General features: G+C 35.7%; 3 protein-coding genes across 3 annotated transcripts; 1 reads left to right on the forward strand and 2 right to left on the reverse strand.

Annotated features, from left to right (window-relative positions):
* Nucleotides 1-63: 63 nt before the first annotated feature.
* LOC112573181 (nucleolar protein 10-like) lies at nt 64-11468 on the reverse strand. The gene is made up of 17 exons (XM_025253309.1): nt 11308-11468; nt 10888-10933; nt 10395-10493; nt 9974-10089; nt 9323-9459; nt 9020-9085; nt 8642-8788; nt 8049-8277; nt 7511-7630; nt 6377-6455; nt 6130-6257; nt 5765-5863; nt 4919-5014; nt 4144-4320; nt 2199-2398; nt 645-735; nt 64-414 (listed from the first exon to the last, which is right to left on the reverse strand). Exons 1-17 carry the CDS (start codon nt 11371-11373, stop codon nt 277-279), a joined length of 2034 nt encoding a protein of 677 aa, XP_025109094.1. The 5' UTR covers nt 11374-11468; the 3' UTR covers nt 64-276.
* A 144-nt stretch (nt 11469-11612) lies between these two features.
* On the forward strand, nt 11613-19188 carry LOC112573185 (lysosomal-associated transmembrane protein 4B-like). The gene is made up of 7 exons (XM_025253313.1): nt 11613-11834; nt 13898-14075; nt 14716-14792; nt 15466-15600; nt 16586-16681; nt 16889-16990; nt 17338-19188. Exons 1-7 carry the CDS (start codon nt 11730-11732, stop codon nt 17416-17418), a joined length of 774 nt encoding a protein of 257 aa, XP_025109098.1. The 5' UTR covers nt 11613-11729; the 3' UTR covers nt 17419-19188.
* Nucleotides 19189-19862: 674 nt separating this feature from the next.
* LOC112573184 (BAG family molecular chaperone regulator 2-like) lies at nt 19863-23096 on the reverse strand. Its single transcript, XM_025253312.1, has 2 exons — nt 22270-23096; nt 19863-21342 (listed from the first exon to the last, which is right to left on the reverse strand). The coding sequence occupies exons 1-2, from the start codon at nt 22445-22447 to the stop codon at nt 20738-20740; spliced, it is 783 nt and encodes a 260-aa protein (XP_025109097.1). The 5' UTR covers nt 22448-23096; the 3' UTR covers nt 19863-20737.
* Between the last annotated feature and the right edge of the window lie 873 nt (nt 23097-23969).

Genomic DNA, 23969 nt, shown 5'->3' on the forward strand with positions numbered 1-23969 from the left:
TTCTAATGGACTGTGTCTACAGCATCTTCCTTTGCCTAACTGATACATAACAAAATTTGCAAATGCACTTTATCATACAAAGTTCCACAGAAAACATGATTTTATTTGAAATTTGCAGTTGACCATAACAATTGTCTGGAAATTGCAATACCTTAGGAAGAAAATAAAAACAGCCATATCATCAGAGCATCTTTCTCTCACCCCTTTCCTTTCTCTCTCTCATAAAATGCTCACTGGTGTCAGAAGACTTACAGAAGGCAAGACAGTCTAAGCATATTACTGCACTCTCTCCCCCTTCCAAAACTTCGGTCTTTGTTTTATTCCTTTAGTGATTTCAAAAGCAGATCGCCCCAATTGCTTCCGTTCTTTCCTGTGGCGACGCATTTCTTCATCCTTCAAAGTATCTTTGACATTCTGAAATAATGCAGAATGATATACATACTTTTTCATAAGTACCAGCAACTGAACCAACAATAGTTTCACTTAAATATTTTGGCAATGAACTGTTAGTTGATCTTTGTTAAATCTGTGATGAAATAATTTTTAATTCATAATTTTTGAGCTTTGGAAAAGCATTCACAAACCTAGTTTTTCTATATGCTTATGTTTCAACCTATCATTAATAGCAAAAAATATAAATTCACCTTCTGAAGCTTGAAGGTCATCTCTCTGTTGCCTATAGAGCCATGTACAACCTTTTCTGATTCTTCATTTAGACGCTCTGCCAGAGTCATCCTGCAAAAACAAACCTCATTAATGATGCAGCATATTTTCTCATTGTGCTTCATTCAACACAGCAAGTTTAAATAATAATAAATGCAAAATTTGTAAAGTATATACACTCCTAAGGAGCAAGCTTTAAGTGCTTAAGAATACGACATGGACAGCATACGAGAGACAGGAAAACAACACATGAACTAAGCAAGAATAATTAGTACTAATGATGAATAAAAACAAGCATAGAAAACTCAAAGAGGAACCAAATAACAAGAACTGAGAGTATCATGATAAAGACAAGCAGGGAAGGGTGTGAACAAAGGACTACCATGGTAGGAAAGGGTGTTAAGAGTAATGTTAAGGGGAAGTATTTCCAAGAATAAACTTGAATGTTACATATTATTATGTAGAAATACATATGCATCGAAAAGAATTTGAAAATAACTTTCAAATGTAAAAAGAATTTGAAAAATATGTAGCACAAATATAAGAGTGTGCTTATTTTTAAAGACCAAGATGAATGTAAAAGAACATTTACACTACTGAGAGGACTATTCTTATGCTGTCAAAACTCATTCATGTACAGCCTCAGTGTTAGGTGAAGTAAGAAAATGTAGTAAAACACAAAGGGTCTAAGCAGCATCAGAGACTTGAGTAAGCAAGCAGTTGCCACATGTTAGACAGGTAGGCTTGTTGACCTTATCATCTTTCACAACTGTTCAGTTAACACTTCCTGGGAGGATGCTACTCCCACTAAGGTAATGGAGTTATATTCCCAACCCACTGCATCTCCATGTGGCGGATAAGAGGTCAGCCTTCATATATTGGAAGTTATCTGCGAAATAAGCTGGGCTAACCTGCACAAATGATTACAAACCAAGTGGCAGTGTTCCTAACAGGATTGGCTGTGGTATCAGGTAGTGCTGCTATCTCCACAGTATACCCAGGTATCCTACAACTGGCACGCCAGGCTAAGAAGAGTGCCTAAGCTCTAGCAAGTTCCCCCCGACTGAACAGACAGCAGAGAAAGCTTTTACAATGGCTGTGAAGGTGGATAAAGGCACCAACTTTGATAAACTAGTTGGGTAGATGGTGCTCATCAGATCTGCAAAATCATTCGGTCTAGGAGATTGACCACTTTTGATTAAAAAGAAAAATGACACATACACACAGTTATAAAGTTCTGACATGTTAACTCACTGCCTGTGATGGTCCTGCAGGTAAAAAAATATAAAAGGAAGAACTGCACAGAAGTGCTATGGAGAGAGGAAATGCATAAAGGAAACGAACCCAGAAGGGAAAGCTGGCACGAACGTCTTGCATCATCATTATCTCATTTTTGTAAACACATAGATTTCAAATAAAACCCCTTGAACATTCCAAATCAGCCCTTGCATTGCACTTTACATGAGCAGTTCCAAAAAGGTCAAAATGATGACAAATAAACAGAAGCATCTTTTAAATAAAACACAAAAACTTACTTGAGTTTCTTTTTCCTGCTGTCTGTCAGGTTTTTCAACTCCTCCCCTTCTCTCATTGCAAAGAATCTGGGCCGACTTCTCTCCACTTTTTTAGCAGTCATGCTTGACTTTGATGATCCATTTGTTATTTTATTTAGCTTGTAATCTTCATCATCTGAACTACTGCTCTCCTCACTGACACGACCTTCTTCTTCATCCTCCTACATGGAAAAGAACATGCTTGATCAAACAGCAAGGACTTCACTAAAGAAAAACAATGCTGACTGAAAAAGGCATGATATTCAACAAGTGACTCCTTGCCAAAAGAGCAATTCCTGTTTCATGGCATTATGACAGACACTAATCAGCCATAAAACATTAATGTACAAAAAGTAGCATTACAGAAATGAACAGAAGGTATTCTCTCCTAAGCTCTTCTGCATTAAAAACCATATCTTCATTTCTTCTTTGACCTTATTAGATGATATGGCCATGGGAGATAATAGACTATGTTTGCTCATTAAAGGCGGAACTTCTTGTGGACATTTTTAAAAATGGTTTCGCCCGTGCGAGGGGCGGTAGGGGTACATGCGGTGCTGACTTTTACAAGCAGTTTTCTCTAGTTGATACCCCAACCCTGAGGCAGGGTGGAGATCACAGGCACTGCTGACTACCCTAGCAATAAATCAACTGAGTACTTGCTGTTGGCATTTAGAAAGCTGTGATGAAACAGTTTGCAAACTGAGCATCCTGTCAGGGTTAGGACCAACAATTGAATGTATTCTTCATAAACAAGAAAGAAGAAAAGGATGAACAGCAGACATGACACAAACTCAGAGACAACTCAATTTTATAACTTTGTTTTTATTGGTTTCATTTATCTTTTTATATTTCTATATCTTTTTTTACCCGTAGGTGGAAATAACAATATTCAAAATTTTTAGTTTATTCCCCTGGTGACTGATATGAAGTATATCTGCGTTTGGGTGCAGTGTTCGTACTTTAAAGGGCAACAATTCCCACCTGTAACACAGGGCCAGTCTGTGGCAGTTTCACTTCAAGCAGAACAGTCTCCTCTGTCCGACAGGATTAGTGTGATGACAGATGCAAGGCACGCTTGTCAAAAAACTTCATATCACACTGATGATGTAACTCTCGGAGTATCAACCCACAAGATTCTAAATCTTCAGTACATCACCAAAGAGGATGACGTGTGCACCCAGCTGCACGAGGCAGTGGGTGCGAGAGGATGTATGCACGGCCCTATATACTCTATAAAAATCCAGAGAACTATGTGCCGTCCAGAGACATTTTATGTTGAACCATTCACAGTTGCAAACCTTATTTTGTTGTTTCTGCTCTTTTTTTCCCGCTCTTACTCACTTTCATTCAGTAGTCCAAAAGGAAATAAACCACACCAGAGCCAAACTAAAAGTAGCATATATGCAAGCTCTTCCCTCTTGTTCTTGTAGGGGAACGAACTGAAAATCTTAAATACTGGTATCCCCGCTTATGAGCAAATAAAGATAAAGAGATGCAGAGAAAAATATAAAAAAGCAATAAAAATTAAGTTTAAAAATTAAGTTGTCTCTATTTTTGTGTCATTTGGGCTGTTCATCCATCTCTCCTTTCTGTTCTATTTTTTGGTTTGTTTGTTGAGAATACATTCAGTCCTAACCATGACAGTATGTTCAGATAGCCGTTTCGCCTCACCTCTCAGACCCTTCACCAATCATTTCTTCTAGACCTAACTAATTCCAAAGTTTTTCTCACTCTTTTGATCATATCATACATAAGAAAATATTCACACATCTACCAGTAAAAAGAACTGTTTATAAAAGGATATCATTAGAATACGCATCAGCAGGTATACATGGATTCACATACAAACGCCTGCATACTCTCTTTCTCTCTTTCACAAACAGTGTCAAGTGAAAGGATACAAAAGTAAAATACAATCTCTGACCTGCACTTCCTCAAACTTTTCAGCAATTTTCTCCTTTTCTTTCTGTTTGCTGACTTCCAGCCGAGAAAGAACTGGGTTCAGTAGCCGAAACTCTTCACTGTCTGGATCTATTTGGAAATCTGGATTTTCAAACATTTGTTTGAAGCGATCATCGTTCATCAGGTTGACTCCAGCCATCTGTAATAATGCATTTTTAGACATAATGTTAGACACCTGCATTAACTTCAATATAAAATTGATCACTAAATACCACAGATAATTGACTTAAACTTATGTTATTTAACCCTTATAGCACGATGAGCCATGATTTGCCAGGAAAGAACAAGGAAGGCAATTTCCATTGCTTTTATTGCAAAATTCAAGCTTTCTCCTTTCCAAAAATGTATAGGTTTCTTAGTCTAATGTTTTACCTGAGAGCAGCAATTATAAAAACAAACATCATCAACTGTCATTTTCAGTCTTCAGTTATTAGCCATTGTCTTTGTACAATCTTACTTACATGCAGTGCTAAGAGGGTTAAAAGCCTAAAAACACTAGCTTGCATTATGGCATACATGTATCTTCAAACAAACACACATAAACATTTTTAACCCTAGTTTCCCACTCTTTAAGCTGCTAGTGGCAGATGTTCTTTAATTTGAAAACTATAAAAGAAATACCACAACTTCTAAAAACTGATTTAATACTTATTTGGGCATAGAATAGTAAACTACGCCATCATTTTTAAGATTTCCTTCACCATCTTAGAAACCCAAATTGGTGAACAAAGACTTACCTTCAATTTTTTTTTTCTGTTTATCTCTCCTGCTTCAAGCTCCTCTTCTTCCTGCTGAATTTTCTCTGCTAGAGCACGATTGACTGTGGGCAGTTTCTGAAGATTATAGTTGATTCAGAATATCCTGTTTATGACAGCTTTCAACAAACTTAACAGCTTTTTACTTTTCAATCACTTTTTCTTTTCCTTTATAAAAGGAAAATTAAAACCTTAGAGGTTTTTAAGAGTCTTTCCTTCACAAACTCAAACTGGTTTGTATCAGATGTTATTGTAAAGACATTATTGCAAAGTTTTCTAATCATGGGTTGGGACAAATGTTTAAAGTCCAGTGGACTAAATACCAAGCTATAGTGCTATTCTCAATTCTACAGAGTAAAATCACACAGATCTCAATACACACCTAACAAAATTAAAAATATTTATTATACAAAAATTCAGAAAAAATATTTATACTAGAGAAAATGCTTATAGTTTAAGAAGTGCTTTTAAAAATTGCTTGTGAACAATAGTTGTGTTTATTGTAGATCAGGGCTTCTGCTTACGCAAAAAATTGCGTACAGTACGCATTCAAAGTTTGGAGGACCCCTTCAGTTTTCGTCAATGGGGTCCCCTTCAAATTTGGACGAAGAACAGGGACCCCTTAAAAATCTGAAGAAGGGGTCCCTGGGACCCCAAAGAATTTAGCCTTAGCAGAAGCCCTGGTAGATGTGTTTAAACAACATGCTTTTGTGTTAAATGTGCCAACTATCTACATGATGGAGTAGCATTACAAATGTGGGAACTAAACGCATGCAAATATACTGCATATGAATATATGATATAGATGTAATCATTAAATCTTCATACCTTTCTCTTCACTCTGTTAATTCGATCTTCTTCAATCTTCTTGCGAATCTGGTTTTTACGGTAATCATCATAGGCAAAGGGGTCTGCAATAGCTTTGGCCTGAAAAAGAATATAAATTGAATACCAAAGATATGAGACTGAGAAACACTGTTAACAGACTGCATTTGAAAGTATTAATTATAATCAGCAAAATAAACAATCCAAGAATTTTGTTTTAACAAGCTGTTTCATCTATTTCCAAACAAAAATAAACACTGTTATTGAAGAGTCATTTCTACAAGGATCAATTTAAATGTCTTCAACTATAATGATTATACAACGTAGTGATTGAAACAAAGATTTTATTGATCACATCTGGAACTAACCTTACGATAAAGACGTATATCAACAAAGAAACCATGCATGTATGCACGAAGAAGATTTGACCCAATTAGGTGTGCAAGTCCAAGTTCTTCTAGCTCTTTGCGGCTGACAAATTTGTAGTCATCGTACACTGGAATAGAAACAGACTCAAAATCACACTTTGTAAGGAGCATGTGCATTAATATATGCATGCATGAGAAGTTGTGTATGCATGTGTAAGTATAAAGACCCACATGTAAAACAACTAACCTGACTGTGATGTATCCTCTTCCAGTTCTTCTGTAAGACTGTCAAGAAATGCACACCACTTGGGGGCAATGCCCAATGCCTGGACAATAAGATATTGTCATAAGAATGCTTATGTTATAAAAACATGTGTAAACATTTTGGTGATGCTGTCAACAACTATAATAATAATAAATGTTTACTGATAGTGCCTTATCCCATCAACAAAGCAGGACTCAAGACACATAAAGTAACATGAGCACATAGTTATCTGTAAACATCAAATGCATCTTATAAATTCATTTTCTCTCTCTGCCCATTAACTGCGACTAGTACATTTGTTACAGATACATTCACCACCATTCACACCATAACTACTCCCTCAGTCTCTCTGTCTCACACACACAGTTATGAACCCATGACACCTGATTCTTAATGTTGTGGTGACAGGCACTTTAGCCATTGCACCACCAACTGCCCCAGTTGTAATTTTATTTTACTTTGGGTTTAAGAATAAGATCACAAATTTTCCCATATGCACCTGACAAAACTGATAATATTAATCAAGTTTCTTTTCCTAGAGCTCTCAAAGGAGCATTTTTTTTTTTATCTACAAGTTCTATGATTAGGGTTTTTACGATGTCAATATTGTTATAGAGTATCACTTGTGCCACAATTCATGCATGTATACAGCATCATAATCCAACAAGGAACCAATCATCTGCATAGACTTCCAAGTTAAATAAGTGGTATAACATTCATGGACAGTCATATTTTTATATAGCTATTCATGCTGAAAAAATAATTTGTTAAAGATCCAGCAAAAGTATGTTAAAACAGCATTAATTTCTCCTCAATTCATCCCTTTCAGACCTAAAATGAGCGGGCAGCCACTACCAGTAGAAAAAAAGAGGACTTGTTGCTATATAATGTGATGTAGCCTACTAGCTTTCAATACAAACAACAGAAAATGATAGCATCTAAGGAACCACTACTTTAAAGTACAAATAATAAAGTGCAATAAATCCTTTTTTACACATCAGTTGACACAAAATGTTTCATATTAATAACACTTATATGCATGAAGTACACAAAAGTAACCCATAGGTATGTAGCAAAATATAGTTTCAAATAGCTTCCACAAACAAAATTACTGACTGGTATGTAGTAGGTAAGGACTTTTGGTGCCTCGTTAGCCATAAAGATCAGACCAGACTCAGGTACAAGACATAGGCTGTTGAGATCTGTACCTGGCTCTATTGATGTAAATGGCTTGCCCTGTTATTACATACAACATAAATAGTTAATAGTCAATAGTTATGTTCATCAGTTAAACAAAATTAATAAAACCCCCAAAATAATTACTGCATTAAGGACCAAAAAGAAAAATAGTATGCAATCTCAAAAAAGGGCCCAAAGAATAATGCACAAGTACTTATGTCCTTGAGAACCAGGTACTTCAGTACAAATACCTTTTGCAAATACAGGAAAGCAAATCAACATAACCAAAGACATTCCTTAGCACGCATGATCTCTCGCTGCGTAGAGATATGATTTAGAATGAACAAAAGTCACATAAAAGAGAATGCCTATAAGCAAGCAATCCATCTAAGTAGTCTAAATATCAGACAATCTTTCATTTGGCAGCTTGATGCACACTTATATCAGCAAAGAAAATATGAATGTATTCTCTTACAGTGTTCCTATCCCATAGTTTCAAAATCTTGCTATCCATGGAAAGCACAAGATCTAGTGGTCTGTGGAAGTCAATATCAAGGATAGGTAGATCATACTGATGATCTTTCACGAGAAGTGGTTGACTGCTTCGAAGATCATACAACAGAACATGCCCCGTACTTGTGCCTAGGCCAAGCGTCAGAGCATCACGGAATTTTAAGCTTGTTATTGATGGTATACTGTCAATCCTGAAGCAAAATGACAGTCACAGCCATGAATATACGTTGTGTATTATGTGAAAAAATACTTAAATGCATGTTGAAGCTACCTCAGATTTTCACATTGTAACAAATATTATAATATTACAGATATATGTGATTTCAAAGAGACACATGCAAGAAGGTATAAGGAGAAAAGGCGAAACTGCAACAATAATATACAATAACTAAAATATTTTCTGCAGACACCTGCACTTCTGATTCACTACAAGCATCGATATGTCATTTAAAAAGAAAGAACAAAGTGTATTAGCCCAACTCTGCGCATATAATGTTTTCTCAACTTATTTACTTCTTACTGTATTAAGTAGTTAAATAGCATGGTTTTACTCACATCAGATTTTCAATGTATTTACTTTTAGTTGTGTCAAGTATGCCAGCTCGTGTTCGATCACGGGGGTCCCAGCACTCCACCATGCCTTCTTTTGTACCACAGGCGAAAAGATAGTGTTCAGGATTGAATTCACAGCACATAATTTCTCTGCAAAAATAGGTAAACTTTATCCACAATGATGAAACCAAACTGACATAAATGTACTAAAAAAAAACAAACAAATATGACTATAAGTAAGCATTTTTTTTTTTATTATTTTAATCAGCAGAAACTCAATCACTTGATAGATCACAGATTGTTTCATCAATTTTGTTTTCATAAGTCCCTACATTCCAATATGAAATACAACATATAACTTAAAATTAAAATCATTCTTACGTAGCATCGGTCATGAAAGGAGCATAGAACTGCCCAGATTCTAAGTTGAGTCGATAAATTTCAGGTCTGAAAGAGAAACAAAATAGTATTAAAAAGTGGACAAGGAAAGTATATTATCAGAAAATAAACCACAAAAGTTGTATGTTTATGTAACAACATTGCGCTAACCATATAGTATTAAAATGTGCACTATAAATGGATTACTCAAATTATTTTTTGTTTTTCTTTTTAATCCCACACTCTCACCATGTAAACTGCACACAAATAAAAGAAGAAACAAAATTATGAAGGCAAGACACTTACGACACCCCAACAAAGTAGACTTCACATGATGGTGGGTGATAGCTCAAGTCGCGACCATATTTAGGAATCCTGGTTCTATAGTGACGACCATATTGTGTATGAAACTCAACGTATCGGTCATCTTGAAGAAATAACAGCTGAAGTAAAAATAAAAATGAATGAAAATCTTTGTCTATGTTATTATGAATCTGAATCCCATATGTACACTGGGTACACATTACAATCTGAATAATAAAATCAATTAAGGATCTCTCACATACACATAAAAGTCTTACATGCAAGAAACTATTGATGAATTTTAATTTTATTAAAAGAGTAACATTGCATATTGAACATAAAGCAAACACACCCATCTTTCTTGATTTGAGGCAACTCATCCCCAAGTAGCACAAATGCTACAATGCACTTAAAAGCCTGTAAAGTCAGTATGTCTGTATGAAACTTTACTACTTACCACAGTCATCTGGTTTTAATGGGGTTTTTTGGCATACTATCATTTTTTTTCCACTGTGTTTTGTACTGTTTGAACTGCATCATCTTGTTCTCAAAATATAGTTTTATCTTCTCCATTGCCATTTGGTTTTAGTGTCTTTTATTGGAGGTTTTGCTATCCACTATCCCATTTTATATCCATGTTTTTATGTGTCTCACCTTACTGTAGTCATCCGACAAGAAGAGGAACTTTACTACTTCAGCATCCAGGCCTCGTTCAAACTTCATGGACAACTGATGAACATCATAACAGCGAAGCCGTGGCTTGTAGGTTCCTGAAATAACACTTTACCCTATGTATTTATGTTTCATATACAGTATATATACTTTACCCTATGTAGTTATATTTCATGTACAGTCTATACACTTTATCCTAGTACTTATGTTTCACGTACAGTTCATATGTCAGCTTTTTCAACCACCATTCTTCTCATCATCCAATCATTAAAAGTGCTAAAAATAACTTGGAAAAAAATTAAATAAAATGAATAAGTGTTTATTTCAGATAAACTTTCATCCACCAGTTGAAGAACACAGCACAATTTATCAGTCTAAGCTCTCTAAGATAAGTGTGACAAACCTGTAACACATATATAATTTCTGTCCTTTGAGACTTTCACACAGCTACTGACACTTGGCATCTCAAAATCTTGAATAAGTTCTATCCGTCGCTGGATTTCTGTAAACCAAAGTACGTTAATACAGAAATAATTAAAATTAAATGCTGATCTATTTATCTTTTTAATGGGTCAAAATTAATTTGATAATACCATGAAATGGTCTAATTTTGACCATGCTTGTACTCAACCCCTACAATTTTGCTGATCTAGCCACACAGCTGTGTATGCACACACACACACACTTAAGGTGGGAGGGGAAGGGTATCTAGAGTAAACATCCAAAAGTCAGCTCTGTAAACAGGTGTCACATCCAGAGAGAAATGACACAGCCTACATTTCAACCCACAACACCCAATTCTCGATGTTATAGCGATAGGTTCTTTAGCCATTGTGCCATCAACTGCAGTTATATCTTAATTACAATGATAACTACACTAACGTAATGTAATTTACCTGTGTCTGTCTGTTGTAGCTTTCTTTTTTTTCTGTCTGTAAGCCACTGCAAATACATTTGGAAATGTAAGTACAAACATTAAAACATTTCTAAATAAGAGAAAGAGAAAAAAAAAGTTAGAGGCGTTTAGAGGCGACTCAACCAAAAAGCTATGTAAATAACAATCTTGCAAATGATGTTTCTCTAGTGTGCCTCCAATATATCTCTCACACTCACATACACGCGCAAAAAGAATGTAGCATGAAAGAATATCAAGCCACCATTAAGAGTTTCGGATACTAAACTTTTTGTGTTTAATTAAATCATCTCACTCCCTCTGGATAAAGAAATTAAGGAGCCTACTTTAATCAACTGTAATAGAACTGCGATAAGCCTTGGAAGCAAATACCATAAACAAAACAAATCTAGTTAGTACTTACTTCCGGCAATGATTTTCCAGCACTGAGATTGTAGATACTTATGTTGTTTGGATTGGAAACCTGCATGTTTCTGATCTAAACTACCTCTGATGCCGAATATAAACAAATCTCGCACATGCTAAAGCGATTGAAGGGAGACCACTCTATTATAATGGCCGTCACGTGTAAAATGCACATTACGTTACATTAAATATAACATAATACGTTTTTAAGTCTATATATCTCTCTTGTGCCTTAAAAATATAGAAAGGATTAGTTGACTTTTTTCTGTAATTACAGTTTTGTTTCCCCAAAAAAATAACTAAATATAGAATCCGGAAGTTCCGCCATAAGAGCTGTTGACGCTTCTTGGGGGAAAAGAAGCAAAACATTGACTACATTCGGTACAAGGGAGCAACATACACAGCATTGAAGACAGCAATATGGCCAAATTTGGCGTGATGAATGTTCGCGACAAAAACGCGTATAAATGCTGTTTTTGCTGCCATGTTAAAACAGGAACGATACTGTATGGGCTGTTCTGTCTGGTGGGTGTTAGTCGACATATCGACTTCTGACTTCGGGATTACCGAACTTACCGTTTGTCATTTTATATTAACGGTTACATATTCAAAAGGGTTTTTAAATTTATTGTCTTGTCATATAGTTCCTGTAAATAATATTATTTAATTGAAACCGTGAAGGCCTTCGTGTAACAAGAGAAAAGTTTCTTGTGTTTCTGGAGTAACACTGTAAGTGTTTTAATAAATAGTGTGGTTTCATCGCATATTATCGTGATTGTGAATAGACCCGTAATGCCAGCATGGACGGAAAACAATCTGTTTTTAAAGTTGTGCTATAAGAGAGTCAGAGGAGTAAAACTGAAGGTAAAGACGAACAGCATAAATTGAAGAAGCATTAGGAACAAGGAAGTAAACGTATGCATACCTTCGGTTTCAGATGTTGCATTCCCCTTGCTGTTAAACATATAAATTTAAATTCTGAAATTAATAATTAGATTTTTGTAAATAAATATACACATTCATAAATCTCTTACTTTATGTGACTGGTTAATTTAGTTAATATAAAGAAGTTATGAAAATTTTTAGACCCTGGTAGGTAAACTCGATCATGTGATGAAGTGGTATCCACTTTTTAATTTTATTGTTTGCTTTTAACTGCACATTTTTGTTGAGAATCACAAAAGATTTTTCTTCAAACATTGTTTTAATTCATACGCATGGATTATACTTTAAATAATTTGTTTAACAGACCATTTGCAAATGCTTATTATTTTTGTCAGATGTTACTGGATATTGGCAAAACATATCTGGTCTGCTCTATACATTACAGTGTCTTATCAGGTTGTGTATGGTCTTTACCTGCTTATACATTTGGGCAAAATAGGGCCTTAAATGCGCTTATTTTAAGCTCATAGATCCTTATAAATTGCAGTCAGATCCTTAAAAAAAGAAAAAGAGAAGTGGTTATTTGTGTTTTTTGTGTAAAGTGTGTTAACATTATTATCTTGCTCCAATTTTCAAAATTTCATCATTGTCATTTCAGAATCTTAGAGACATAGCTATTGCTGTTTTAAATGTTAAATTTTACCATCTCACACAAAAGAATGGGTTCAACTTTTAGGAGGAGGATACTTGACAAGCTAGGTTAAAGGGATTTAGCAAGACTATTTCAGTAACGCACTGGGTGTTTCTCACCTCCCTCCCACAGGTCAAACCATTCTTTCCTGGCATAACCATGGAGGGGAGTTGTCAGGCATCCTGAGAAAAAAAATCTGAATTCAGAATAAATTGCCAAGAAAAAAGCACAAGGAACTTGGGAAGAATTTCATTCGAAAAGAAAATACGGAAAGACTGTTTGAACAATCATAGTAGTTTTGAACTGATGTGGGGTAACATACCTGTCACCATCCAGAATTAGAAGAATGCCATGAGGTTGTGGCTATAAAAGGCTTTGAAACTGTTCCTAGTTAATCTGAGGTTAATCAGAAGAAGAGATTTTTAAAAAAAAGCTTGCACCTATACTGACATATTTTTGTCAGCCATTATGTAGTATAAAGCTCAAGAAATCAGCTTTACACCAGACTGACATTGTCTTTATCAAATTTCTTGATTCTTTTTAATAATAATTTTAAGTCTGAGGAATTAAGTGTCTTTAGCATTCAGCATTATATGCTTCTGCATTTAATTTGGTCTTAAAATATTTGTATCTAGGACAATAAAACCAATAATCTGCTGTGTTTTCTAATTGATTTTTTACTGTCCAGAGGGTGGTCTGTTGGTACAATGGTAAGCACTGTCACCAATACAGTGAGGGTTAGCTGTCCTGGGTTCAGCTCTCATCTCAGACACACTGTTCTTTCTCTGCATGTGACATCTGTTTACAGGGTTGGCTGCCTTGCCATTATATAGCCTTAGTTGCTGGCTCGGCATAAAACAGTAATTCTTTTCTTCTCACTGTCCAGAAACAAATTTTATCACTAGTATTCTAAATCTTGGTGAACTTAGATTTGCATTCTAAAGAAAGTACAGTTTACTAATATAAAGAAAGATTTTTATAATATCTTATTTAAATGTTTTGAATGTTTCAGTTGATGAACATTGTTGCACTCGGGGTAGTTATTCTGCTGTCTATTCGTCCCGACATACTTCGCATCAGCCAAGTGCACATGTCAATCACAGGTCCTAACAATGATGGAATTTACTTGGATGATGCACATTCTGGCTTCAGAGCATCTCAGGAACTGGATCAGAGAAAAGCTTATAAAGGTTATGAAGATAAAACTTTTCTCATAATTATTCTTCTTTTTCTCTTTATGTTATTTGGTACAGCTGCAATGTCCAAGCAATATTAAAAAGTTCTGTAAACTTTTTCAAAGCAATGTTTTTAAGTTGAAATGGTTTTATATATATATATGTAGATTTACAAATACAATCCTAGTTTATTATCTTATCATTCATCCAGAGTAGTTGATAGGCAATAGGCGAGTGTGGTGACATAACTAAAGGTAACCAGGGGAAGTCCATTCTGCCCTAAAAACAAGAAGTGGAATTGGTGAGAAAATAGGTTGTGGGATAATGAGTTGTGCTTTACATGAAGTTATTTATTAACAGTTATTTATCAATTTGTGAAGAATAACTTGAATATGAGTATTCAGCAATTGAAGGTTTCTGTATGAAACAGTTATTTATCAATTTGTGAAAAATAACTTGAATATGAGTATTCAGTAATTGAAGGTTTCCGTATGAAACAGCACATTATTCTTGCAGTTGTTTAAAAAGTGATAAACATACTTACTGTTCATGTGGTTGATGAGTGTGATGCAGTTTTGTATGTTTGTTTTTGTCGTGGAGAAGTATTGTAAACATACTCACAGGGGTGCATAAAATAAACACTTTGTGTTTACAGAGGACCTTTGCATGGCTTATGCTATGACTTTCGTTTCCCTGATGTCAGTAGTTGCCTTACTGTATGGTGTTATCAAGGTAAGTTATAGTTTACTGGTGTTTATTTATTATTATTTTTTTATCTTAAGAGTAAGATGCTTAATGTAACATGACTTTTGTAACAGGGTAGGAAAACCAATTCATTTTAGCCAGAAAACTAAAGTACTAACTTTGAGTGAGAGAGTTATGATGTTAGGGCCACCACTACCATTCATGCAGCATTAGGTGTTTTTACTTCAGACAAATCCCCAGATCTAATGTTTAAATACATGGCCACATGCTAATTAACAGATCATACTATTTATGTCCTGCTCGTGGACTTTGCTCTAACATAAAACTGTTCCTACTCATTGATCACAAATAGGTTCTTGCTGACTGGCTGGCTTGACTAATAAACAATCTCATTGTGAGAACTCATCTTACATGCTTCACTCTCTCAAGCTTCCCCTACTTACAGATAATAAACTTTTTTTTTGCATCAACGTTTTTGTATGTTCTCATGTGTACAAACAAATTTTTTAAATGGATAAATTGAAAACCTGAACAGATTGTTTTGAGTTGGTATAGCATTAAATCAATGAGGGCAATATCATCTTGGTCAATTTTGGTCAACTTTGTAAGCAAATTTAAAAGGTACCAAATGATAGAATTATCATTTTGTAAAGAAAAAGAAAGGTAAAATTGCTGTTTCTGTGACTTATTTTTCAAACAGACTCGTCCAAGCTTTATGATCCCCTTCTTCTGCCTGCATGTGTTCCTGTTCTGTCTGAGTTGTTTGAGCTTGGTCAGCTACTTTACCTATGCTCCACACTTCAATATCAAGCTGTGGATTGAAGACTCAGGCCTGGTCAGTATCATTCTTTTGTTTCACATGACACTTTGTGCCAAAAAAAGTAAGATCGTTAAGACTTTTCAGAAAGGTAATAAATTATACAAGCTGCAATGTTGAATTGATTCTATTCAAGCATAATAATGAATTTGTTTCCTTTGTGTGCTGTTGTGGACATGTTTCTCAGCCTCATGTAAATGATTGTATTTACTGTCTTGAACAGTAGATACAGTGTTATATTTCAAATAGAAATAGAAGAAATAGAATTCTATCCCTTTAAAAAAAATCATTTTGATCAAAGCATAATTTTTTTGGAAAATAATAGAGATGTCACTTCGTAGACAGTACATGTACAATTAGCTTTTTTTTTTTTTAATTTAACACTATTAACAAAATGGAATTGTAGAGTGTTCTTGGGCCTGAAGGACCAGTATGTTAGCCAACAAAAATCTACCCTCAGGTAATTGAACACTTCTAAACAATAGAAAACAAGTCAGTTGAATGGTCATATAGAATTAGTGCTATGTTTTTACATGTGTTGACAAACATGTGTTTAAATGTCTGATTATAGTTATTTCTGCATGTGTAAAATATTACACATAAAGAAGTACTCAAAGTTCAAGGGACCTGCAAAACTTAAAGGCAGAACTTCTTGTGGGCATTTTTTTAAAATGGTTTTGCCCATGCGAGGAAACATAGGAGTACACCCGGTGCTGACTTTTACAAGCAGTCAGTTTTCCCTAATTACTACCCTGACCCAGAGGCAGGGTGGAGATCACAGGTGGTGCCGACTACCCAGCAATAAAACGTCTTTCTCAGTCGAGTACTTGTGGTTGGCATTTAGAAGGCTGAGGTGAAATGGTTTGCAACTGTACATCCTGTCAGGGTTAGGACTGACAATTGAATGTATTCTTCATAAAATAGAGAGGAAAATAAAGGAGAAAAAGGTGAACAGCAGAAATAAGATTTTAGTTTCAGTGGCCTTATCTTGTCTTCGTTTCAGAACAAGCTGCCTGGCATGGAACATGTGATGGAAATAGACAGTGACTACCTGATGTTTATTGTCATTACAACACTTATCCTTGCACTTTGTCTTAAGGTAAGAAATGATCATAGTGGCAGGTTCTGTAATGCTTCTGTATCAGTATGTTTGTCTTTTCATTATTGCATCATTTTTTATTTCTCTGGAAACCTTTAAGGATAGCATGCTCTCTTGTAGTGCACTAATTTTGTGCTTCTGATTAGGGAGACAGTCTCTTGTCCTAATACAAATGTTTGTCTTATGCTCCTTGTTTTTGTTTTACAGGCTTACCTGATTGGCATGATCTGGGCATGCTATAAATACGTCCAGCAGGCTGTGATTGCACGCAGCATGACTCGCGAGTACCAAGTTGATCCAGACACTGAGGTGGTTTGTCTTCCCCCCCCCCCCCATTTATTTACCTTTCATCCTCTTTTCCCTTATTCCCTTCTCATCTTTATTTGCAAAATCATGATACTCTTAGTTCTTTGGTTCCTCTTTGTGTTTTCTGTATTTGTCTTTTATTCATCATCAGTACTGTTGTTTATCCTTCCATCGTTCATTTGTTTGTTCTTCTGTTCCTTGTATGTCTCCATGTCTTATTCTTGTTCTTAAGTGCTACGAGCATGCTCTTTATTACTGAATTTGCGCTATTCAAATCTTGCATTATAATTATTTAATGCCTCATTATACATTGTTGATAAAAAATGTCATGCAAATATTTTGCCATGCAGATGCTGTTGCCCCCTAGATATGAGGATGCTATCAAGATTGAAGGTGCCACACAGCCTTCACCACCTCCATATACCCAGTAAACATCCATGCAGCACTTCTGTTAGCAGTACCCTTTGGCAAAAGAACACCATCAGTCCAGTAAATGGTTGAAAGCAAAATGAGCTGCTTCTTGTAGGTTCTAGACTCAGTTTTAAATTGGCTTTTGATGAACACATCCCTGTCATCAAACAGTAATTTTTTTTTGTTTTTGTTTTGTGTAGATACAAAACGCTGGCTAGGCCATCTTGCATTTATACACATGCAAGCAAGAATGCTGTAAAATGCTAAAGGGTTTGCTTCTGTGAGTGAGAAAACAGGCATGATGCGATCGATTTTCTGTTTCTATTTAAAGTTGTAACCAGCCTTTTTTTTTTTTGTCTCTAGGTACATATTTTTATTTCTTTGTTCCTAACTCAGTAGTGTGCATTCTGACAGGCATTTCAAGTTGATATTTTGCCATGATGTGTCCAAGCCTTTCCAAATTTTTTTGTCCTGATTAAAAACTGTTAACTTTAGATAGAGCAGATTAATGACAGATTTTAATCTTTTTGGGTATTGCACACAAACACAAATATATATCTGTGCTTGACAGACATCCTTAAACTTAACTTGTTTTTAATTTATCTTTGAATATAAAATTGTTTGGAGACAGCAGATATATTCTGAAATCATATGGCATGAAGCTGTGTGGTGTCAAATAGACCTGAAGGATACAGACCTTATTTAATAGAAAATTCAGGCAGCTGTGTTTTCATCCTGGTTTGCACTGTGCTTTACATCAGTACTTTTATTGTATTAGAGCATTTTCCAGTACAGTTCATTTCCTTACTTCCCTACTCGTTTTTGTGGCTTGGTGAACTTCAGTTTCTTGTGTCAGCAGATATAGCAGTACTTCACATATCAACCTGGTGGTGTCTGCTTCTCCAGTTTTTATTTTAATGCAATAATAAAAATGCTATGTTCTCCATGTTGTTATACAAATTTGATTGTAAATTTTGTTTGTTTAAAAGTAGTATGGTAGTAATATCTAAGTTAGACTGATTCAAACTTGAAAGGATATTTAAGAGATATGTTTAAATTGCACCACGTTTGTGCTTCATTCAGATGGCAAACAGTTTTTAAGTCCTCAGTAAAGCTGTTTTTAATTTGTGCATTTCATAACAAGAAAAATACTAAGAACAGCTTTGTCTGCAGCACTGCGTGACATCTTTCTTTAGTTCAGCACAAGTCATACATATAATAGTGTAAATATATTGTGCTTCTTTGCGAATTTGTTTTTTATCGAGATGAACTCTTTGATGCTTACAAAGAGAATTTTATTTCTACATTTTAAGTTTTAATTAATCTTGAGTTCTTTAGGTATGAATAGTACATAGACTTTCTCATTGCCATAACGGAGAGTTAATTCCTGGCACCAAAAGAAGAAAAAAGGGAATTTGTTTATTGCGTTTTCACTCATTTTTCTCTTTGTTTTAGATTCTTAATAGTGTTCATCATATTCAAGATTGCCTTAAGTCTTGCTGAGTAAATTATACTGGCATCACTGTGATTTTGTTCAATAATTGTTTATCAGTAAAATAAATTAATTTATAATTTAGTATTACATATGCTTCTGTAGCAGATTTTGTGCTTTCCACTTCAGACATGTTTTAGATTGGAAATATACTGTACAATGTTGTTTTTTGTCATAAACAGTGATAAGGCTTTTTGAAAATTGTGGTATCCTGACAGGTTTCTTTTGCAAACAGTGGTTTATTGTTTCAGGGTCACATTTTGGTAGGGTCTAATAAATTGTGGCTTTTGTGGAAAAATATTTTTTATGTGCATGTTGGCATGGAAAGTAGTTGAGTGTTAAACAGGCTCCTTGCTTGTAGATAAAAAGCGTAAAAAAGTGGATCAGTTAAAAAAAAAAAAACCTTCAATATCAAAAGCTGATCTTGGCTGAACTACGCTTTTGTATAATGCACAACAGTTATGCTATAAGCTATATGAAGGAATTAGAGCTCTCCTAGATTCCTCCCTACATTAATGGGCGGTCTGGTGGTTGCGCCTGTCACCAATACAGTGAGGGTTGGCTGTTTTGGGTCCAGCTCTCCTCTTGGATATGGTACAGTGTTCTTTCTCTGCCTGTGGCATTTGTTTACAGGGCTGGTTGCCTTGCAATGATATAGCCTTAGTTGCTGGCTTGGCATAAAGCACCAATTTTCCTACCCTCCTTTCTATATAAATGCTAAATCTTCAAGAGATTGAGATTACTATAAAACCAATTAAAAGTAGCTACTTGCTTCATGGTGTTGTCTATGACAGTAGTTCCAAAGTATTTCGGTCCACTTTTTTAAAAGTAAAAAATACGGCAGACCACCAAGGCCTAAAATCATTCAAAACTGTAAATTTCAAATTTAAATTGCCACATTTGTTCATTACAATTGAAAACTAAATGTATTTTTGTGACAGTAGTATAGCAATAAGTTTACCTAAAATTACATATTTTGCAAAATTCTTTATTATTTAAAATGTCAATGCAATGAATGTAGTTGTTTTTGATGAGATATTAAGGTGATAATATCTGGATCAATGTTGGAGGGTTTTAATCTCATGTCAGATTCCACATTCTTATTTGTTTTCAATCCTACAAGTGTTGAAAATCCAATCTTGCAACAGTAAGTTGTTGGAAATGGCAATAGATGCTTCAAAGAGATGTCAGAAAGACCACCATAGTCAGATATTACATAAAAATTAAAAATAAGTGCACTACGTTACAAAGGGATAACAGATGACACAGTTAAATGACACAATGCTCATGCTGCGACATACAGACTTATTTGGCATCAACAAAATTAAAACTTGCGTGAAATCAATGCTGGACTAATCAGTGTATCTGGGAATTTCAACATCACTTTGCTGACAAATGATGATTGTCAGCTGAGGACCACCTGACTTAAGTGTGCAGACCACACTTTGAGAACCACTGGTCTCTGGCACTGCCTGTTCCAGCTGGATGTCTGCTACCCATCAGACTTTTAAAGTGCATAGACAGCACCCTGTGTAGTTTATTAGTGTAAATTTATGATTATATATGACAGTCACATTATTCTAGGAACTTGGAATGCATAAGAACAATTAAGCTAACCAAGTTTAACATGTTCCATGTTTGCTTCTGAATACTGCAAATGAAAATGAGAATCTGTTCTATTATCTAAAACACACGTTTAGTCTTTATTTCTACAAATGAACAGAAATTAACAAGGAATGACTTTCAAGGCTTAACAGTTTATAATGTTTTTCAAAGTTTATAGATTAAATTATCTATAAGGTGTGTGACCATGAAAGCCCAAGTTGGGCTAAAAGCAATATGGCCAGCTATCTGGACCCCGACACACAAGGTTCTCCATCAACATTGTCATTTAACCTAAATACACTCGAGTTCTCATTTAAAACTGTATCTTCCTGCTCCTCTCGTTCATCTACAGAGTCTGATTTCCTGTTGGCAACACCAGTCTTCTGTTCACTAAGTTCATCAGATGTTCCAATAGAATACCCAGATGACTCTTCTGTGGATGCATCCCTTTGCATTGTGGTTGGGTACGTGTCACAGGTGCTAGAATTGTGTGGTCTACAGTGACTGTTGGGCTGACTGCAATACTGTCTGACTAAACACTGGAGGCGCTGACGTACTGCCTTCTGGTCATCCAGTGCACAACCTAACACCATGCTCTGGAAACGGGTGTCCACTGCACCAGCAGCCTCTGGTAAACATGCATTCAGCAAGGATTGTGCTCGTTTATTAACTGTCATTGTGGAACTGTTGTTCGTAGTGACCTCAATTTCCAGCTCATCTAATACCTTATTTACTTTCTCAAGGGCTTCTAACTGCCTTTCATCACGCACAATATGTATATGGACCTCAACTGCTTGGCACCGCTCTCTGAGCCGCTGCATGTTGGCTATAAGCTCCTGGCACTCACCTGCAACAGTAATTACAACAAGCCTGTATTCACCTTGTACATATCATTCATCTTCCATATAACATGCCAGTAAAGCTAGCTTTATAAACAGCCCTTACCCTGTTATGAACAGCAGCTGTGATCAATGTTAAAAAATTCATGTAAATTTTTATAAACATAAATTAGTTTTAAATAAAAATTTTGTTAAAATCTCAATAGCAGCAATACATGTCAGATTTGCAAGACTATGTCTGTTACCTCCTGCCTTCTGGACAGTAACTGCCACATGACCTGCATGAGACTCGAGGATAAAGCTTAACAAGAAGCTATCGGGGAAGGTAGCTCACTTAAGGACACCCTTAACTTTACCTCAGTCAAGCAACCATTTTTAAAAAAAGCTTTAAAATATTACAAATATTCCTTTTTCAGAATTAGTTAAAAATAAACTGTTAAATTTTAGCAGTTTCCAAGAGGTCTGTCATTCTTTGTTGATGTTTGCCACATGAAAAAGACTTTTCTATTGCATCTCCCTGCTTTCTGTAAGACATTCTGTGAATCAAAAGCAGGTGCCGAGTAGCTCTGAGAAATGTTCGTTAGTATTTTGATTGCCTAACAAACGTTAGCAAAATGGATATGCCGGAGATAGGACTACTGGTCGACGCTTTGACGCGTTAACATTTTTAATGGAAATATTTATTTAAAAACCTTTTCAAAGTTTGGTGATTAATTTGATGTTAAACTTTCATTTTCGCTTTAAAACTCTTGGTCTCTTCGCTGAAAGGCTGCAGTGAAACTAAGACTAGCGTGTATCAAATAAACTATAAAGTCTTGAGTTTTTACGTTTTGCTCTCTCTTAACACATACACACACTACATGCAGGTCAGCGAAGGTCATCATTAGTCGCTAGCAATGATTAGGGAGAACGAGTATATGACGTTCGTTACTTACCAGGCGATATTGCACTCTGCAAGCTTTCTTCTTTTAATTGATCCAGTACTAGCAACAGGCTTGCTTGATCTTGTTTTACAGTTAGTGCTTGTCTTCTTAGTATTTCAACTCTGCTTTCAACTTCATCAAGGAATGAAAAAAGCGTGAATGAATCTGGAACCGAGTTTGACGCCGCCATTGTGTTCGAAACTATTTCCTAGAACCTTCTTTCAAATGTTTCCTCTTCGCGCAGTGGGTTGCAGTCGCGCGGAGTCATTTCAATAGATAATAAACGATATAGGCGTCTCTATTTTTAGTTCTTACATCAGTTAAAAGCTTTATTTGTTCTTGATAAACTGTTGAACAGTGAGCACACGGAATACGAGTTATTATTCCCTATTCGTTCAATCGATGATTCACTGTAGCCAGAGATGTTATCGTTATAGCTTTAACGTCTCTGCTGTAGCTCAAGACAGTTTCGGACAAGAGTCTGTGGCGTGCCCGGAAGCACAATGCAAGGAGAGGTGTAAACAATGTTTTAAAAAATGCACAAAACAAGTGTTCGTGCTTACTACAGCTATTTCAGATGAGGTAGAAAAGGGGTACGAACGGTTTATCAGCGCATAAAGACGAACAGTTTACTACGCGTTGCCAAAATGAAGCAAAAAAGCACTATCAATGCACGACTTCAACTGGAGAATGCTCCATGACAATGTCACGACAAATTTTTATTATAAGAATAAAATCTCTGCATTTCCACTGTCACTCTTCTAATCAAATTCAATTATTTTAAAAAAATTTTGTAAGCCAAATTAAAAGAGTTAACTCCTGTTCTGGGACTAACTATACGTTATCTCCCCTAACTCGGCCTATAAGAAGGGAATGAAGTCACGAAGTAAAACGAAAGAAACCTTGGCATACAGAACCGTGCTGTTAAACTTCCCAAAACATTCACTTGTCACCACTGCAGCGAACGACTCGGGGGACACTCTCTATATGTAACACCTGTTCGATGGGCTGGGCGTCGGGGGTTTTTCTCCGGTTTCCTCCCCCCTTTAGTACGAAATCGCCGCAAGGTATAGCACTTTATTTCCTACCAAACAATTAAACAGCAGCCGTCATATTGCGACGACATTCGACCCTCTGACGAGAGAGATGGATGAACCAGCAACGCGAAGAAAACGATGCATACAAAAGAAAAGGCAAAAGTATCAGGAGAAATTATCGTCAGCGTTTGCAATCGGAAGAACGGTCTCGTGTGTCACTCTAAGAAGTTAGCTCCGACGCGTGAAGGCTCGGTGAATTATTTAGTAGGCTAATTTGACTCAACACAGAAAAACTTACCTGGTCTAGAGAGTGTGAGGATGGATAGACTGATAGTCTTTCTTGATTTGGTGGGTGGCGGTGTATTACCATGTATATGGCTAATTCCAATAAACGAGACTCTTAATTCGCTACTAGAGCGCAATAAGTGCCAATTTTCTGAGGAGACGGATGTATCTCTCCAGCTTCTAGCCATTGTTTGTATGTTGACTGTGATCGTCGACTGGGGTAATTATGACGGAGCACGTTTTTCTCCAATTTTGAAATTTACACGCTAATATTTACAAAATTTATTTATATTGTCCATATCTTCCAGAATCTCGAACCACTTGGTGAGGTCTTTAAATCATATAAATTCTTTAAGGTCAAGGAATAACTATATCTCTTTAAAAATCACA

Source organism: Pomacea canaliculata, linkage group LG10 (assembly GCF_003073045.1).
Source record: "Pomacea canaliculata isolate SZHN2017 linkage group LG10, ASM307304v1, whole genome shotgun sequence".
Classification (NCBI taxonomy): Eukaryota; Metazoa; Mollusca; class Gastropoda; order Architaenioglossa; family Ampullariidae; genus Pomacea; species Pomacea canaliculata.

Bases quoted from the DNA above. Each gene is read 5' to 3' on its own strand.
- LOC112573181 (XM_025253309.1), bottom strand. From the start codon at position 11,373: ATGCAGGTTTCCAATCCAAACAACATAAGTATCTACAATCTCAGTGCT. The intron at 2,399-4,143 runs GTCAGAGATTGT...TTTTCCATGTAG, and splicing joins AAAAGTTTGAGGAAGTGCAG to GAGGATGAAGAAGAAGGTCG. The intron at 736-2,198 runs GTAAGTTTTTGT...TTGTTTTTGCAG, and splicing joins AGCAGGAAAAAGAAACTCAA to GATGACTCTGGCAGAGCGTC.
- LOC112573185 (XM_025253313.1), top strand. From the start codon at position 11,730: ATGGCCAAATTTGGCGTGATGAATGTTCGCGACAAAAACGCGTATAAA. The intron at 14,793-15,465 runs GTAAGTTATAGT...TTTTTCAAACAG, and splicing joins TACTGTATGGTGTTATCAAG to ACTCGTCCAAGCTTTATGAT. The intron at 16,682-16,888 runs GTAAGAAATGAT...TTTGTTTTACAG, and splicing joins TCCTTGCACTTTGTCTTAAG to GCTTACCTGATTGGCATGAT.
- LOC112573184 (XM_025253312.1), bottom strand. From the start codon at position 22,447: ATGGCGGCGTCAAACTCGGTTCCAGATTCATTCACGCTTTTTTCATTC. The intron at 21,343-22,269 runs GTAAGTAACGAA...TTACTGTTGCAG, and splicing joins GCAGAGTGCAATATCGCCTG to GTGAGTGCCAGGAGCTTATA.